The 18337-nt window shown below is 40.0% G+C and overlaps 1 protein-coding gene across 1 annotated transcript in view; it reads left to right on the plus strand.

The window, feature by feature from the left end:
- dis3l2 (DIS3 like 3'-5' exoribonuclease 2) overlaps positions 1 to 18337 on the plus strand; it is a 299652-nt gene that overhangs the window by 271540 nt on the left and 9775 nt on the right. The window contains exons 18-19 of the mRNA XM_043702288.2: positions 3765 to 3912; positions 5448 to 5578. Coding sequence (XP_043558223.2) covers positions 3765 to 3912; positions 5448 to 5578 — 279 coding nt within the window. The remainder of the gene's footprint in view (positions 1 to 3764; positions 3913 to 5447; positions 5579 to 18337) is intronic.

The following is an 18337-nucleotide window of genomic DNA, read 5'->3' on the forward strand; positions in this document are numbered from 1 at the left end:
TCTGGATTAATAGTCTAGCAATGATACCACTAGGCCATTGCACCCCCAGTGATAGCAACGCAGTTGGTGCTTATCACTAACAGGATGTTGCTGTGTATCACACAAATGCATAATGTTCCTGAATTTAACTAGGAGTGTGATGCCAGGTCTGTAAGCATCAGAAAAACAGGCACATCGTATCAAACGGCAGATCCCTTCAGATTTTTGCAACACAGTAAATATTTGATAAAATGAACCTTTCTTCAGCTGTACTCAAGTTCAGTACTACCAAATAATTGTTAATATTTGGGCTTTATTAATTAACTTTGAATTTCCCCAACGAGTTGGTAAGATTTGAACCCATGTCCCTGGAGGACTGACCTTGACATTTGGATTACTGGTCATAGAATCATACAGCACGGAAACAGACCCTTCAGTCCAACTAGTCCATGATGAACATAATCCCAAACTAAACTAGTTTTACCTGCCTGCTCCTCGCCTATATCCCTCCAAACCTTTCCTGTTCATGTATCTATGTCTTTTAAATGTTGTAATTGTACCCGCATCCACAACTTCCTCAGGAGCTTTCTTCCTCACACGAACCACCCTCTGTGTAATAAAACTTGGCCTTTCATGTCTTTTTTAAAATCTCTCACCTCTCCCCTTATCTCTCCACCCCGGAGGCTCCCTACCTCATTCCAGATGAAGGGCTTTTGCCCGAAATATTGATTTTCCCACTCCTCGGTTGCTGCCTGACCTGCTGTGCTTTTCCAGCACCACTCTAATCTTAAAAATGTGCCCCCTAGTCTTTAATTCCCCCATCTTCGGGAAAAGACAACTACCATTATCTTATAAACTTGTATCAGGCAATCTCTCAACCTCCTACAGTCCAGTGAAAAAAGTCCCAACCTATCCAGCCTTTCTTTATAATTCAAATCTTCCCTACCTGGCAACATCCTGGTAAATCTCTTCTGAATCCTCTCCAACTTGATAATATCCTTCCTATAACTGGGCGACTGGAACTGGACATAATATTCCAGAAGAGGCCTTGTCCATGTCCTCAACATAACTTCCCAACTCCTATACTATCAGCTCTGAGCAATGAAGGCAAGCCTGCTAAATGCCTTCTTGATCACTTTGTCTATACGTGACACAAACTTCAAAGATTTATGCCTGCACCCCTAGATCCCTCTGCTCTACAACACTACCCAGGGCCCTACCATTCATTGTATAAGCCCTACCCTTGTTTGTTGTACTGTTGCAAAGTTGGGTAGAATATTTGTGGATTGAAAGGCAGGATGTTAGAATTTGATGTTGGTAAAATGATAGGGGGTAGAAGTGTACAATCCTTTTAAAAGGTACTTTATTTTATACTTAATCTACTGAGTGTCTGTGGGCAGCAACTTGCCAGTTTGCAGGTGCTCAAATTGAAACATTTATTTCAAAAGGCTATACTATTAGAAAGCAAAGCAGCATTTTTACCAAGACAACAGATTTTTAGATTTAGCCAATTAATTTAACCAGGCACTTGGACACTAAGGACCAATTAAATTTAAATCCGATGGTTTTGATAACTGATTGTACAGAGATTAATAGGTCATCAAAGGTATAAAAGAAGAGGGTGTTTGAAATTGGCAGAGAACAAACTGCCATCTGAAAAGATTAGTGCTATCCGATTAAAGGTACAGCGACAATTTTATATTTCTGACACAATAATTTGACAGAGAGAGGTGTTCCTGACTCACACATTCAAATGAAGAGGCATTCCTGAGAGATCAGCAGAGAGTATGCGCAGCATTCCAGAATACGTATCCTGGCTGTAATTTTGAAAGATTAGGTTCTAAAATTTTTATTGTATTTTATATAGGCGGGACTTACATTTATTGGAACAGTGTACCATTAGAATTTTGTTTATTCGGGAATAGTTAGTAGTTTGAGGGCAAGTGTTCACTTTGTTAGTGGGTTCCGTTAATTTGTTCCCTGTGGGAGTTAGATAAATAAATTGTTGCTTGTTGGTTGTAAAGTGAGTGAAAGGATTTCATTTCATTTAACCACTCCTTTATAATAGATTAGGGGTGAAAGGTAGGTTATACTACTTTCCACACTTCACTCAACAGATTATGGGGCACGCCTCTCAGGGTGTTTCGGGTTTAGTTATCAGAAGAGGGTCGACCTCTGCTTTATAACAATACAAAAATGTAATACCTTGCATTTATCCAAATTGAACTCCATCTGCCATTTTTCAGCCCATTGATCCGTTTGATCAAGATCCTTTTGTAATCTAGAAAACCTTCACTATCTTTAATGCCACCAATTTTGGTGTCGTCCTTAAATTACAAATCATGTCTTTGATATTCTCATCCAAATCATTTATATAAATGACAAACAAAAGAGGACCCAGCACCAATCCCTGTAAAACACCGCTGGACACAGGCCTCCAGTCCGAAAAAACAACCCTCCACTATTACTCTCAGTCTCTGACCATTAAGCTAATTATGTATCCAATTGGCAAGCTCAGCTAGAACCCATGTGACCTAACTTTACTAATTAGTCTAGCTTGTGAAACCTTGTCAAAAGCCTTACAAAAATCGAAATAGACAAAATGTTTACAGCACTGCCATCACCGCTTCACCACCATCACAATGGCAAACAAACAAGAAATCTTGCTTTCCCAAATTTGTAAATTTATCTGCTCCATCTTTTTATCTCAACTTAGAAAGAACTGTCAGGATGAAAGTATGCATGCTCATTTATGAGGAAGAGATGAACAGAATCTCCTCTCAAAAATGTAGAGCTCTCTTCTTTCTTAAAAAAATGAAGGACAGAGTAACAATCTGCGTGAGATTGCCACTCACCAGAAAATCTGGCTGAAGGTGTTTTGAAATTAAATCTATTTATTCAAATAATAACTGCAAGTTTGTCCCAGTTTTTATTGATTATCAGAATTACATTCACTTCTTTATGTATTGTGATCTTGAATATGTTTTCTTGACCTGTGATACTGAATAATGAATCATAGAATCTGGAAGCAGGCCATTCTGCGCATCAAGTCCACACTGACCCTCTAAAGCGTACCTCACCCAGACCTACCCTATCCCCGTAACTGTGCAGTTCCAATAGCTAATCCACTTAGCCTGCACATCTCTAGACATTTATGGGCAATTTAGCATGACCAATCCATATCACCTGCACATCTTTGGATTTTGGGAGGAAACTGGAGCACCTGGCAGACATGAAGAATGTACAAACTCCACACAGACAGTCACCTAAGGGTGGAATTGAACCTGGGTTCATGTTGCTGTGAGGCAGCAGTGTTAACCACTGATCCACCATGCTGCCTCTGCAGTCTCATTCTGTAGCTGCTCTTTACACATTTGTGATTGCCTATTGAGGTTATTTATAAATGCTGTTTTGTTAAACTGTTGTGTAGAACATAGACAAGTGTACATCCAGTTGACTTGGGACATTTTTGCAGAAGGCTTCATCCACCCCTAATGTCATTAATCAGTGAATCTACTTCTATAATGATTCCAGAAATGAAAAAAGGTACTTCTGAGTCATCTTCGTTCTTTGAAGGGAAGGGTACCTCCCTTCATCTATAGGATTACTCTATTGATAGACTTGTGGCTTATGTTTTCTTGGGACTACAATGTCCTGAAATATCTGAGAAAGCTATAGCATAAATTGTGAGATTTTTATATATTAAAAAAACAAGTTCTGCCATATGTTTTATATGTTCCTAAATGAAAACAACCACAGTGCAAATGTAATTAATCTCCTTCCAGATGGCACAGTACTTCTGTACTGGAGTCCTTCGTGATGAAACATTATTCCGCCATTATGCACTCAATGTGCCTTTCTACACTCACTTCACTTCCCCCATTCGTCGTTATGCTGATATTATTGTGCATCGACTTCTTGCAGCATTACTTGGTAGGTAACACAATCTTTGCTTAAAGTGTGTGTGTCCATAGTGAAATAAAACTAAGTATTGAATAAATATATATTTCTCTTGAACTGCTTTTAGTGTTTTAAAATAGATTTGTACTGCAGGGTGGTACCATTTTTAAGCAGGGTCTTATATCTCAAATTTGGCCTTTGGAGTTCGTTTTCAGCCAAAGAAGGCCTTATTTTTGCCACACAGCTGTTAAATGTTTTCAGAATTCCTGTGTTCAGGAAGGAAGAAAAATAATTAGGTTGTATTCTTGCCCTGAATTTCTATTAGTGACTAATATCTTTTTACAACTATCAGTTTTTCATTTAAATTATTTGCACCTTCCGATGTGTAATTCTGAACATGAAAATGTATTTAGCTGCCTCTACATATCGACTGCTTCTGTTTTCATGACATGATATTTATTGAATTTTCTTTGGATCAATCTCTTAACTAACTAAAAATTTTATCTCAAAAATGCAATTGCGTTGATATGCACAGTCGATTTTTAAATGAATATTTCTGAACTTTTTGAATTGTTTGTTTTTCTTTTATCTGTATTGAAGCATGGGAGATTGGTTCCTGTTGCCAATTAAGAAAGCCATATGGATTATTGAATATGCATTCAGTTTTAACCAATACAATGTACCCTTTATAAAGTAGATTCTGTTTCATTTGGAGAAATTGTACTAAGTAACTGCTTTCCAACTGGACGTCAATTTAACATTCATCAAATGCTATAGTCTAGATCTCATCAAGCATTCATCTCGCAGAGCACAATTAAAAGTATGCGTTTGTGAAAGTAGGTTTTACTGTGTCAGCATTATTTGCATTCCTTTATTTTATCTCTTCTAATTATTGATCTAAAAACATCCATAACTCATGGTACAGATGATCTAGACTACAATTGAAATAAATAGTACTGAAGTTACAAAATAGTTTTTTTTGACTGGTAAATGCATTACTGGCATTCGAAGCAACAGTTCGTTTGAAAGCCAGTTGTTCACTCACTAAATTAGTCATTTTGTATGGATTCTCACTTAACTGCTATGAACAGATTTAGATGGTGCTCTGTTCTGTTTAAATGACATATTACTTAAGTTTTTTGTTATATCCAAACTCAAATAACCATTTATCCATTACATTATTCCAGAAGTTGTAAAATAAACTTAAATATTGTGCCAACAAAATTATTGTATTTTGTAAATTCAGTATTTAAACTGAGTTATTCAAATTGTTAGCCAGAAAATGCTGAAAATAGCAAGTCAGGCAGAGCTTGTTGAAAGTCATCAACCTGAAAAGTTCACTATTTTTCTCTCCACAGTTGCTGCCTAACTTGCTGAGAATCTCTGGCATTTTCTGCGTAAATTTCTATTCACCAACGTCTGCAATATTTTGCTTATGTTCTCGAACAGCTTCAAACCTAATTGCGTGATTTTTGAGTCACTTTAAAATATCCACTGACCATTATTTAGTAATGTGGCAAAAAAAGGTGATTTTATGTGTACTTAGTATTCTGAATTTTGTTATTCAGGTTCTGGCCATCAGTTTGGTTTAGAGAAAAGTGACATTCAGAAACAAGCAGACCATTGCAATGCAAAAAAGAGTGCTTCGAAAAAAGTACAAGAGCTTAGCACTGATATTTTCTTCTCTGTTTTTGTGAAGGTAAGAAGCCTTACAATTATTTATTTGATAGCTTGCAATTGCTTTGCTGATGAAATGTACGTTAGAACAGCAGGAGTGGGGAGAGTGAAGCATTGAATCACTTTGGAGTTAGCAATTAAAGTGATCTTTTTAGGGTACTTGGGCCAAGAAGTTATTGCATACATGCCCACCATCAGTATTTTTGGGCCAAGTCCACATCAGTGTTTGCTGACAAAAATTAGTGCAAACCATCCCTCTTGCCACATAATGTCACTTCTGCCGAAGTAATGCTGTTCATCAACGTGATTTCAGTCACTGGATACAGATAGGAATTATTGTGAATGTAGGAAACAAAGTCAATACAGTTAGCAACAGTTTTCTGGAAGGAGTGGCACTGAAGGAAAATTGAAGGCAGAAATTAATGGCAATGAATAGAGGAAAGTAAAGTAAATGAAAATAAAGCAGAAGCTATCAGACATAACCATTGAAAGGAAAAAAGGGAGAATAGAAACTGCGCTTTGAGTGGTGAACGAAAGTCAACTCCAGCAGTAGGAAGTGGTGAGAAAGGGTGCTAACATTAACAAATGTGTAGTGGAAGGTAGAGGAGTATTAACTTATACTGAACAGTTAAAATTGGAGAAATGTGTTAAAAAGGGATGTGGGCCTCTGCAGGAGAACAATGGCTCAGTGGTTCATGTAGTAAGAAGGATTTATTAGAACTATGTATTTTATCGTGTAATTATACTGTTATAAATGGATATTTTCACCAAGTCCAATTCACCCATCACTTGTTTGCTAATGCACATTGCTCCCGACTAACATGTTTAAAATTCTCACCTGCAGACTCCTTGCCACTCTATATCTCTACAATGTCTTACAATCTGTTCAAGATCTCTATAGTCAACCAGTTCTGGTTTCTTATACATCCTTAATTTCCATCTCTCCACTGACAACAGCCATGCCACCAACTGCATCGGCCCCAAGCTGTGTTTTTTTTTCTCTAAATTTCTCAACTTATCTCCCATTCTGTCCTCCTTTAAGGTTTTTTAAAGACAATTTTTTGCTCAAATGTTTGCTAACCTGCCCTACTTTTTTGTTTTTGTGGATTGATGTCAACTTCTTTGAGATACAAATTCTGTGTGACATTCTGTGAAGTGCTTGGGATGAATTTGCTCTCACTGTAACTATCTCCTCTGTGAGGACTCATTTTAACTTGCTTAAATAAATTATTCAAATTGAAATGGCTGACAACCATTCATGATTCTGGATTAGTGGTGCTGGAAGAGCACAGCAGTTCAGGCAGCATCCGAGGAGCAGTAAAATCAACGTTTTGGGCAAAAGCCCTTCATCAGGAATACAGCATTCATGATCTGTGTGAACCACAAAAGTGTTATTAAGCCCTATTGTCATTTCTAAAACTGTTCATTATGCCAAGATCGTATCGGATTGCAAACATTCTTTTCTCTACTGCAGACTGTCTTTGTAAAATCAATTCACCTGTCTTTTACAACATCCACCTCGAACAATGCACTCGTGGAGCTCATGGACTTCTTCACAATTAAGACTGAAACCATCCAATCACTTGTGTCTAATTCTCTACCTTCCCCCAGTCCACATGGGCAAGCTTCTTCTGATGTTCCAGAAGGATTCCCTCAAAAGGGGAGAGGGATTTTAGCAGAGAATAATAGAACTCACCATCTGGACCTGCCAGATTGGGCAGCGAATGGCTAAACCAGTTATCCATGTTAATTCAAATTTATATCCCTTCGATTTAAGGATGTGGAGATGAGGGTTGTGTGATGGACAAGGGAGGGTTAGGATAAACAAGTAATGTGTTTAGTTGGGAGTGTGCTGTTAAATGCTGAAGTGAAGATGTGGCTTAGCAAGTTAGTAGCTGCAGAGATGCAAGGCTGAGTATTGGCCCAAAGTTCAGACACTGAAAGTGCAATTATGAACAAATTGGGTTAGATTTTGATGGGTGCCAATACAGCAGGAATTACAGTTGCATCATGGAATATGGGTGGAGTAATACAATGAAATTATTAGTGATCAGGGTCAAGGGTGTTTTTTCAGACTTTAGTTATAGATAAAACATGCAAATAACTTGTTATAATTAAATATATACCAAATGAAGTTGTATGAGTCTTTACATCTCAGAAATACCTAATTTCTGTTTATTTGTTGATGGGATATGGGTGTTGCTGGTTAGACCAAAATTTATGGCCCATGTCTCATTTCCCTAAAGAAGGTGTGTTTGCTTTCTTGAACCCCCATGTCCTTCAGGTGTGACTTTGAGGAGAACTTGTAGATAGTGTTCCCATGCAGTTTCTATTCTTCTCCATCTGATTGTAGTTGGGGAGATCACAGACTTGGAACGTACTGCCAAAGGAACCCTGGGTAAGTTTCCATAGTGTAGATTGTAGATGGTACACACTGCTGATGCTGTATGCGTATTGATGGTGGTGAAAATGAAGTTGGATGGTGGGTGGCGTGCTAATCAAACAGGCTGCCTTTGTCCTTGACACCCGACATATCACCTCAGAATATCATTGTGGCATATCTCCAAACAACTTACAGTATGGATAAGGATCTGCAATTCAATGTTGCACTTCATAGCTCACTGGCAGCTATCATTGGAATGGTGCTGCAGAACACTTTCGTAAAGGGTTGAGCAAATAGCTCATGAAATAAACCAGGGAGCATCTCAGGGCTGCTTGCTCACTATCTTAATGCTCAATCACTCTATGCCTACTTCTGTTCTCATAGCATTCGTGCCTTGCCTTGCTTTTTTTTAAACTTTGCCCTCGTAGCCAGAGCTAACAGGCTCACAGTACTTCTATCTTGACTTGCTTCTTAACACAGACACAAAACCAGATAATATGCCTTGGCTGCCTGCAGTCATCAGACAAGGGGGTCGACCTTTTCTCTATGGCATTGTGCTACATCAGTCTCACACTTGTGCAGATAGTGCTGTCATGTACTGCATTCACACTGTGTATACCTCAATCAAATGCCCATGTCTCAAGGTTAATGAAGAGTTAGCCTCAGTCAAGTCAAAGCATCCTTAAATGAGGATGTTCCAGAGCAGTAAGTCAAGGACACCCTCCAGTGTCAGTCCAGGGACTGTAGCATGGTCAGTTGGACACTTGGAACTGTCATGGTCAGGATCCTGCCTTCTGGGGGGGTGAGGAGCCATTAGTCAGGCATCAATACACTCATCTTCACTATTTCTGCCATATTGTAGGCTGTTTTCTTTTGCAATGAGACATAAGGAGGGATTGAGTGAAATGAAAATGGCTGGCACAGCTTTTAGATTTGCTGCTGTAGTGATTGTAACGAGGTCAGCCAGGTGAACCTTATAGACTGAGTTCCCTGATTGGGGCTGTTAATCTGTTCCAATTGGGGAGTCCTGGCTGACAGATAAGAATGAGGATGTTAGACATCCTGTTATTTGAGAACTGGCTCCGAAGGAACTGGGCCAGTGTCAAGGATTCTCCACAAGGAAATAAATGATTACTTGGTGACAGGATACTGACCTCTGTGGAGTTATTTCAGTGGTGACGAAAGCAAAACATGCTCCAAAGGAATTTGCTCGCAACAGTTGTCTTTAAGTTGCAGTAAGCATTTTTGGCATCATACCATTATTTGGGAAGCTTGACTCATTCAATACTGCCTTTGAAGACTGAGCTCAGTATGTGGAAAGCCAGCAATTTTTTTTCCAGGCAAATGACATTGGGATAGATGAAAAGCAACAAGTAATTCTCCTGACCGCTTGTGCTCCAACAGCTTTTTTGGTTATTGGGAGCCTAACTTTTCCTAAGGCATGAGATATTAAACCTTTTCAAGAGTTGATGGATTTAGAAAAGGAATATTACAATTCCAAGCCGCCTCTATTGTCACCATTGTTTGTACTCGGCAATTCGAGAATCAGAGGAATCTGTATCAAGATTTTTGACTAGGTTAAGATGACTGGCAGAGTCTTGTGACTTTGTTTAGCCCTGAATGAGATGCTCAGAGACTGTTTGGTATGTGAGATTAATGAAGGAACTGTGCAAAGACGCCTACAAGCTGAAGCCCAACTGGACTTCAAACAACTGGCTTTATCACTGGGAAATGCGACAAGTGAAGCATAAGCTTTGCATGACATTTCGATGGAAGTAGACACCCTCTTCATTCCAGCTGAGCTTGGGGGAAACCACTTGAATGAAGGCAATTGTGTAGCATCACTCAGAACGTATCCTGAACAGAGGGACTCTAGGTCAGTCCACAGCGAAACCCCAAAACAAAGCCAAGCCTTGCCCAAACAGTTAAAATTTTCTTCAGGATCCAGGCTGGCAAGCCATTTTTAATGCTGCTGGTATGCAGACTTGAAACAGCAAAAGCATCCCACTAGACCTAAATTGAGTAAAATAACTCATAGGCTGGTATTCACTTTTCATGTTGGGTATTTTTGCCTTAAAAGAAAATGTTTTTTGAAAATATAGTGACAATAAATAATAGCATGTGCCCTAATTAGTTCCTAAATATATTGCTCCAGAAAACTCTCAAACATATTCCAGGATTTCATCTTTTCATCTGCCACATTCGTGCTCATTCAATTTATCTAATGTATGTGTAGATGGAAGTCACCTATGATTAGATGCATCACTAATTTCCTGATTTATTACAGAGGAACCTCGATTATCCAAATATCAATTATCCAAATATCGGATTATCTGAAGGAGATCTCGAGATCCCAATAGAAACATTACATCAAAGAGCTGTTTCAACCCTGATTGCGTCTTTTGTTTACAATGATTAAAAACTATCTCGGCTCACTAAAATGCTGCCAAGAATAGTCCTAGACATCGATGGGAGCCCAGACACCGGCTCCAAATGACTGACCTCCTGCCCTCTCCCTCTCTCCACACTTTCCCTGGAGTTCTACACTGGCGTGTACCCTAAATTCTCCTTCCCCAGATAATCTCTCCAACATTGTCCTGTACAGGGCAGAGGTGGAACTTGTCAAAAAGTTGTGTGTGTGTGTGTGTGTGTGTTTTCGCGCACTTTTTGAGATATACCCCACAAAGGCAGCAGCAGTCTTACTGTTGGTGTCCATTCTGGCTGCCTGGGGAGGAGCTGATGGGGGCGGGGAGAAATTGGGGGTGGGGGGGGGTTGGCGGCCAGGGCAGGGGGTTGGATGGTGGGGTAGGGGGCGCGGTGCTGAGCCAGGTTTGCGGGTGGGCGGGCAGGCAAGTGGGGCAGTTTAGACGGCGTTGGGGGGGGGGGGTGGCATTTGGGGAGGTGGGCGGGGTTGAGGGGGCACTGTTGGATGGAGATGGAGTGGTGGGCAGGGATGGGCGCTCGCACGCGCACCATATGCTGCAGTCTCCTGAATAGGGAGCCGACTTAACAGAAAACGCTGAACCCCAGAGGAGAGGCATTGAATCGATTAATCGAATAATCAATTATCTGAACGAAATAGTGCCCGCCCATCTCATTCAGATAATCGAGGTTCCTCTGTACATACTTTTCAATATCCCTACTAATTGTCGCCTTATAAGCCATTCCTACTATGTTTGTGGTGCCTTGCTGTTTCTTAGCTCCACACAAACATTCAACATGCTGTTCTTTTAATCAGACATCCCATCTCATTAATAGACTGGTCCTGTCCTTTATTATCAGTACTACCTCACCTCCTTTTCCTTTTTCCCTACTCCTCCAAATTGTCAAATAGCATTTAATATTAAATTTTCAGTCTTGGTCACGCTGTAGCGACAGCTCCATACTGGCAGTTTCATCAGATCATTTTATTTGTATTAGCACCTTTAATTCTTCTATCTCATAGCAAATGTGGTGTGCATTCAGATGGAATACTTTTAATTCTGCCTTTTTAACACTATTCTAAAGTTTGAACTTGGTTGATTCCATGATTTATTCCTGTTGCTTTCCATTTTCATTTACAGCTTTCCTACTTTCCATAAGCACCTTTTCTCTTGTTCTATCAGAATCCCCTCCCATCCACCTGACAAGGCGGTTTAAATCCCTCATAACAGCACTGGCTGCCAGGAAGGTGTTCTCAATCCTGTTAAGGGGAAATCCATCCTTCTTGTTAAGGTCCCAGAATCTAAAGCCCCCCTTTCTGCCTCATTTTTCCAGCCAAAAGCCATGTGTTCTTTTGCTCAGTATTACTATTTCTGTACTGACTAGCACACGGTACTGGTCTTTGCCTGGCACTTGCGTGTTGGGAATATAACTTGCCACTTTATCACTTGGAGCCTGGATGTTGTCAGATCATGTTGTTTGTGTTCACATATGTTGGCTTTCATAGCTAGTGGAATCAAGTACAGAACCAAGGATGTCTTGCTGCAATCATTTAGGACTTTCCTGAGATCATTCCTGGAATATTATGTGCATTTTTGTCTCACCTGAGGAAGGACCCTCTTGCTATAGAGGAAATCCAGTCAATGTTTACCAGACTGATTCCTGAGATGGCAGGACTGATTTATGAGAAGAGATTGAATCTGTTAGGATTTTATTTACTGGAGTTCAGAAAACTGAGGAAGTTCTCATAGAAACCTATAAAAGTCTAATAAAACTAGACAGGTTGGATGCAGGAAGGATATTCCCGATGATGCAAAGTCCAAAGCCGGGTGTAAAGTCTAAAGATAAGGGGTAAATCTTTTAGCACTGAGATGAGAAGAATTTTTCTTTCACCCAAACTGTCATGAGCCTACGGAATTTGTTACCACCAGAAACAATTGAGGCCAGAATTATGTATAAGGAAGGAGCTGAATAAGGCATTTGGGGCTAAAAGGGATCAAAGGTCATGGGGGAAAAGCAGGCTGTTGAGTTGGATGATCAGCCATGGTCATATTGAATGGCAGAGCATGGCTGAATGGCGACTCCTCCTATTTTCAGTGTTTCTAAATATGATTATGTTTACTTGCTGAATTGTCTTCTGTGTCATTTAATACCTTCATAAAATTGTAATTCTGGGCCTCTGTGTGTTTCAAAATCTGGGCTTTGAAAGACTATTTTTACCTCACAAGATGAATATATAGAACATAGAACATTACAGCGCAGTACAGGCCCTTCGGCCCTCAATGTTGCGTTGCCCTGTCATACTAATCTGAAGCCCATCCCACCTACACTATTCCACGTACGTCCATATGCCTGTCCAATGACGACTTAAATGCACTTAAACTTGGCGAATCTACTACCGTTGCAGGCAAAGCATTCCATACCCTTACTACACTCTGAGTAAAGAAACTACCTCTGACATCTGTCTTATACCTATCTCCCCTCACTTTAAAGTTGTGTCCCCTCGTGTTTGCCATCTCCATACTTGGAAAAAGGCTCTCCCTGTCCACCCGATCTAACCCTCTGATTATCTTGTATGAACAAAGCTTTCTATCATAACTGTGTATTCAGAATATATGCTGGTTGCTGAATTTCTCAGATAATAAGGAATATTGGGGCAGTGCTGCAGGCACTGAAGGCATCAGCGGGAAGCTTTGCTTGTGACAGTTTGGAAGAGTCATGGGTAGTTAGCATCTCATTTTCCCAAGTAGCTACCTATCACCCTATGCAGTTAGATCCTAATAACCTGCATAACTGTCAAGTTCACCGAGAATGTTCTACTCTTCATGTTTCAAAACACTCTAATCATTCTTCCTATACTTAAAAGTTTCTTTACCAAAATGTCTCCCTTCCAGAACTGTAACATCTCCTCTCAATGATCATAAATTACTAACACATGTTTCAATGATCTCAACCATTTTCAGTGTTGCCAGATCCTTAGACTTTTAAGACACGAATTAGGAGCAGGAGTAGTTTATTTTGGCTCTCAGGTCTGCAGTGCCATATGATAAAGTTCATGGTTGATCTGATTGTGGCCTCTATTTTCCTATCTGTTCCCTGTTCCCTTGACTCCATTGTTAGTTAGGACCTCTTATTTTTAAGTTATGTCCCTAGCTGTATTCTCTTCTGTACCAGGACTCATGCTTTCAACACTCACCCTGTCAAATTCTTACAGAATCATGTATGTTTGAATGAAATTACCTCACTTTCTTCTGAACTCCAGTGTATATAGAGCATAGAATGTTACAGCACAGTACAGGCCCTTTGGCCCTCGATGTTGCACTGACCTGTGAAATTAATCTGATACCTATCTAACCTGCACAGTTCCATTATTATCCGTATGTATGTCCATGGGCCCAGTCTGTCCAACCTTTGCCCATAAGACAACCTCTTCATCTCAGGAATCCGTCAAGTGAACCTTCTCTGAACTGCTAGCGCAGTTATGACCTTCTTAACGATAAGGAGACCAAAAATTTACAAATTACTCAAGTGTGGTGTTGCAAATACCTGCTACAACTCTAACAAAGCTTCCCTACTTTTATAATGCATTTCCTTTGCAATAAGTGGTCATATTGCATTTGTCTTCCTTATCACTCACTGTAACTGCATATCGACATTTTTGAGATTCATGAACCTGGGCACCCAGATCCCTCTGTACCATGTTTATGCAATCTCTTTCTGTTTAAATAATATGTTGTTTCCTGTGCTTCCTGCAAAAGTGCACAGTTCTCCCTTTCCCAAAATAACTAGCACATCCTAAGCCACTGTCCAAGTTTTGTATCATTGGAACTCATATACTTGGACACCCTTATCCCCCTATCACATAGACTTATGAAGTTTATTTCTGTTTAAATAATATGTTGCTTTCTATTCTTCCTGCCAAAGTAGACAAGTTTTCTATCTCCCTTTGACACTGGATTCCTTAGCATTTGAAGATGTTTCCTCTCCAGTATTTAAAGAAACCCAAATTCCCCACACTATACTTCTCTAATTACCGTTAGACAGAAACCCTTTCCCCTTGATGTTGCTTTGAGATCTCATAGCTACCCAATGTTAGTGATACCATGTATCTGGTTATGTTGCTTGACATAATGACCCTAATACATACAATACCATGAGAGATTCGATCATTGAAAAGTACAGTTATTAATGATATGTTTATATAATCAATTTCAGATAAATAACTGTCTAATATATAACAGTTATAAATGTAATCAATGAAGATCAGGCTGGCTTGTGCTGAGGTATGACTTTTTGACAGCATATTTAGCTGGGCTTCAGTAGAACTGTTCCAACCACACTGGGCCTGAACTAAGAGTTTAGATTGCTAGTGCTACATCCAATGTGAAAGTTGTTTTTAATTTTTAATCAAAAGGGGAAAGAAATCCTTGGCAATTTGCATGACAACATACGGAAACTCTATTTTCTGTTAGATTACTTATAAGCATTAACAAATGTTATTTTTAACCCAGTTCATGCTTTGGGAAATCTGTTTTACTGAGGGAAACTTTCTTTATGCATATATTTAATCAATGTGAAGACAATATTGCTCTATAGAGTTTTAGTTTAGAATGTTATTTTCCTTTCTTTTCCACCATTTGCAAGCTGACCAGTGGTGTGATGCAGCTCCACAGTGCCAGTAGACTGTAAGGTCATAGGAGTTATCACAACTGAACCTAATCCTGTCTTCCATCACATATTCATATGCATTTTTAGGAATTCCAATCGCAATTCCAATTCAGCATTCTTTCAATAAGTTGAGGCATAAAGGTTCCTTATTATAATTCTGAGATCTCTTAAACTTGTCTACACATAATGGATTCAGCCTGTGTCCTTTCATAGTCTATATCTCTCAGTACCACACAGAAAATGCACTTACCCAATGAAACATCAAAGGAGTCTAGTATCGGTTATATTTAGTTCGTAAGAGAAAAAAACCTCTTTCTAGAACTTAGGTTTGATGTTGGACAGAACTGTACTTTTTTCCAAAGTAACTGCTGTATAAGCAAAATGGAAAAGCACTTGGGAAAATCACAGCAAATATTAGTATGATATAAGAATTAATCCCATTACCATGATAGAGTCTGGTATTTTTATTTTAAATTAAATTATGAGATTGAGGGCATCCCTGGCTAGCCCAGCATTTATTGTGCATTTGTAATTGCTCAGAGGGCAGTTAAAAGTCGACCACATTGCTGAGAGTCTGGAGTCATATGTCGGCCAGACGAAGGAGAGATGGCATTTTCCCTTCTTGAAGGATGTTAGTGAACCAGATGGGTTTTTTTTCTGACAATCAGCAACTGTTTCATTGTCATCATTAAATCCTTAATTCCAGATTTTTATTTAATTCAAATTCCATCTGCTATGGCAGAATTTGAACCTGGGTCTCTGGATTAACAGTCCAGCAATAATCCCAATAGGCCATTCAACACAGGATATGAAGGGCAACTTCATTAACTTTAATAATTAGGGTTGTTGTATTCATAAATTACCTTTTATAAAAAGGGTAACAGTTTCATTTTAAGATGACTTTCAGTTGGTTTAAAGAAATGTATGATTATATGCATATTCTTTAACCCTTCCTTCTAACTGTTGTGAATTAGATTCACAGTTAAAGTAAGGCACAATACCAAGAGTTATGAATAATTAATTTCTGTCATTAGTGGAAAAAGGTTTTTGCATTTTACAGTCAATCTAAGGAATAGTCATCAGGCTCAGAACCAGAAACCATGTGTCCCGCATCTGTTGGAATTTATTCAGATGAAACTAAACAACGGTAATCCAGTAAACATGTTCATCACAGATTTGGAAGCATTCACGAATCTGTACATTTAAACCTTATAAAGAAGATTGATTACAATATGTGGAATTATTGCAAATCCATTCCTTGTATTTCAAAAGTACTTTGTAAAAGGAGGGAAATATGATGAGGAGGGAAGTCCTTTAGGAGCTTGTGATAAATGGAATTCGCAGTCAGGCCGCTCCCTGTAACTGAATATCACCTGATTCTGATGTTTCAATACCATCATTATTGGATCATTCAAATGCTGTGCCAGTCGAGCTATGTATGGACACTTTGCCTGGGGCACATCTGCTCCTGCATGCTTTTTTTTATTTTTACTTCTCTTTTACTTCCATGTTTTTCTTTTGTTTTTCTTTGCCTTGGAACCTTTTGCAATTGGTTAGTAGGTGAAATTAGTGTGGCAACTACAATGCACCATGCACAGAATGTTGACTCCTCATGGCGACTGGAGCTGGTGATGGCAGCAGGGATGTCCTTCTGACATTCGGAGCTGGTGACGGTAGCAGGGATGTCCTTCTGACATTTGGAGCTGGTGACGGTAGCAGGGATGTCCTTCTGACATTCGGAGCTGGTGACAGCAGCAGGGATGTCCTCCTGGCATTCAGAGCTGGTGATGGCAGCAGGGATGTCCTCCTGGCATTCAGAGCTGGTGACGGTAGCAGGGATGTCCTCCTGGCATTCAGAGCTGGTGATGGCAGCAGGGATGTCCTTCTGACATTTGGAGCTGGTGACGGCAGCAGGGATGTCCTCCTGGCATTCAGAACTGGTGATGGCAGCAGGGATGTCCTTCTGACATTTGGAGCTGGTGACGGCAGCAGGGATGTCCTCCTGGCATTCAGAGCTGGTGATGGCAGCAGGGATGTCCTTCTGACATTTGGAGCTGGTGACGGCAGCAGGGATGTCCTCCTGGCATTCTGAGCTGGTGACGGTAGCAGGGATGTCCTCCTGGCATTCAGAGCTGGTGATGGTAGCAGGGATGTCCTCCTGGCATTCGGAGCTGGCGATGGCAGCAAGCAGCAAAGCTCCTGCAAAGATCAGAGGCAGTGGCAGCAGCAGACCTTTCAAGATGGTAATGGTAGCAAGGTGACATCTCAGAGGAGGGCGAGGTGGCAGCCTGGTCTGAGCAGTGCAACCAGGGACTCCAGTGGGGACTCTGGGCATTGGAGAGGCAGCGGCTGCAGCATCAGCAGCATGGTATGCCGAGAGCCAGCTCAGTGGAGCCAGGAACTCCTGGTTGTGGGGTAGATGTGACTTCAGCACAGGTTTCATTGGTGGACTGGCTCAGGACCCTCTTTCAGATATATCTTTTATTCTTAAACTATTCAAAATGGCGCCAGATTCTGGCGACTGTTGAAGTCTTTCATTGTATTATATTGTATTATTCACTGTAAAATGCAAGTGGCAATAAATAAATAATTCGTAAATCATAGTACCTCAATTATCTCTGACTTCTGAACTCTGCCAAAAATTACTATATCTAATTTATCCACTAAGTCAATCTGTCTGGTCCTTGAAAATTCCCTTAGCAGGTTTAGGTCAACTCTGTTACCTTCAGGAAATCCTTTGCCATGTCTAAAATGCAATACAGAATCTTGTACTTTCCTTCAAATCTGGTATCAGCTAACACCACATACAAATACTTTTTGCTCCTCTAACTGGTTCCAACACATCTGTAATAACCTCTCCACTGATTGAACAAACACTAGTGTAAATTGCACTTACAATGAGTGGCAGGTAGCTTGCTTTTGAAAAATGCAATAATCCTTACCACAGTCCTTGGTTTTTAAAACAGTCCTTTTCCCATTTCAATCCTCAAACAAAAATGCAAAAGAGCAAAAAGATACGGTTTTTACATAGGTAATAAATGTTGGCCATTCCAGCAACATGCATATCCTATGAAAGAATAAAAATGAGAGCTTTGAACTTGGAAGAGAGAGAGCGAATGGAATAAATTTAAGGTGGCACGGTGGCTCAGTGGTTAGCACTGCTGCCTCACAGTGCCAGGGACCTGGGTTCGATTCAACCTCGGGTGACTGTCTGGAGTTTGCACATTCTCCTTGTGTCTGCGTGGGTTTCCTCCGGGCGCTCTGGTTTCCTCCCACGATCCAAAGATGTGCAGGTCAGATGTGAATTGG

This window comes from Chiloscyllium plagiosum, unplaced genomic scaffold (assembly GCF_037043375.1).
Source record: "Chiloscyllium plagiosum isolate Xiang-an unplaced genomic scaffold, Cpla_swu_hap1 HiC_scaffold_13, whole genome shotgun sequence".
NCBI lineage: Eukaryota > Metazoa > Chordata > Chondrichthyes > Orectolobiformes > Hemiscylliidae > Chiloscyllium > Chiloscyllium plagiosum.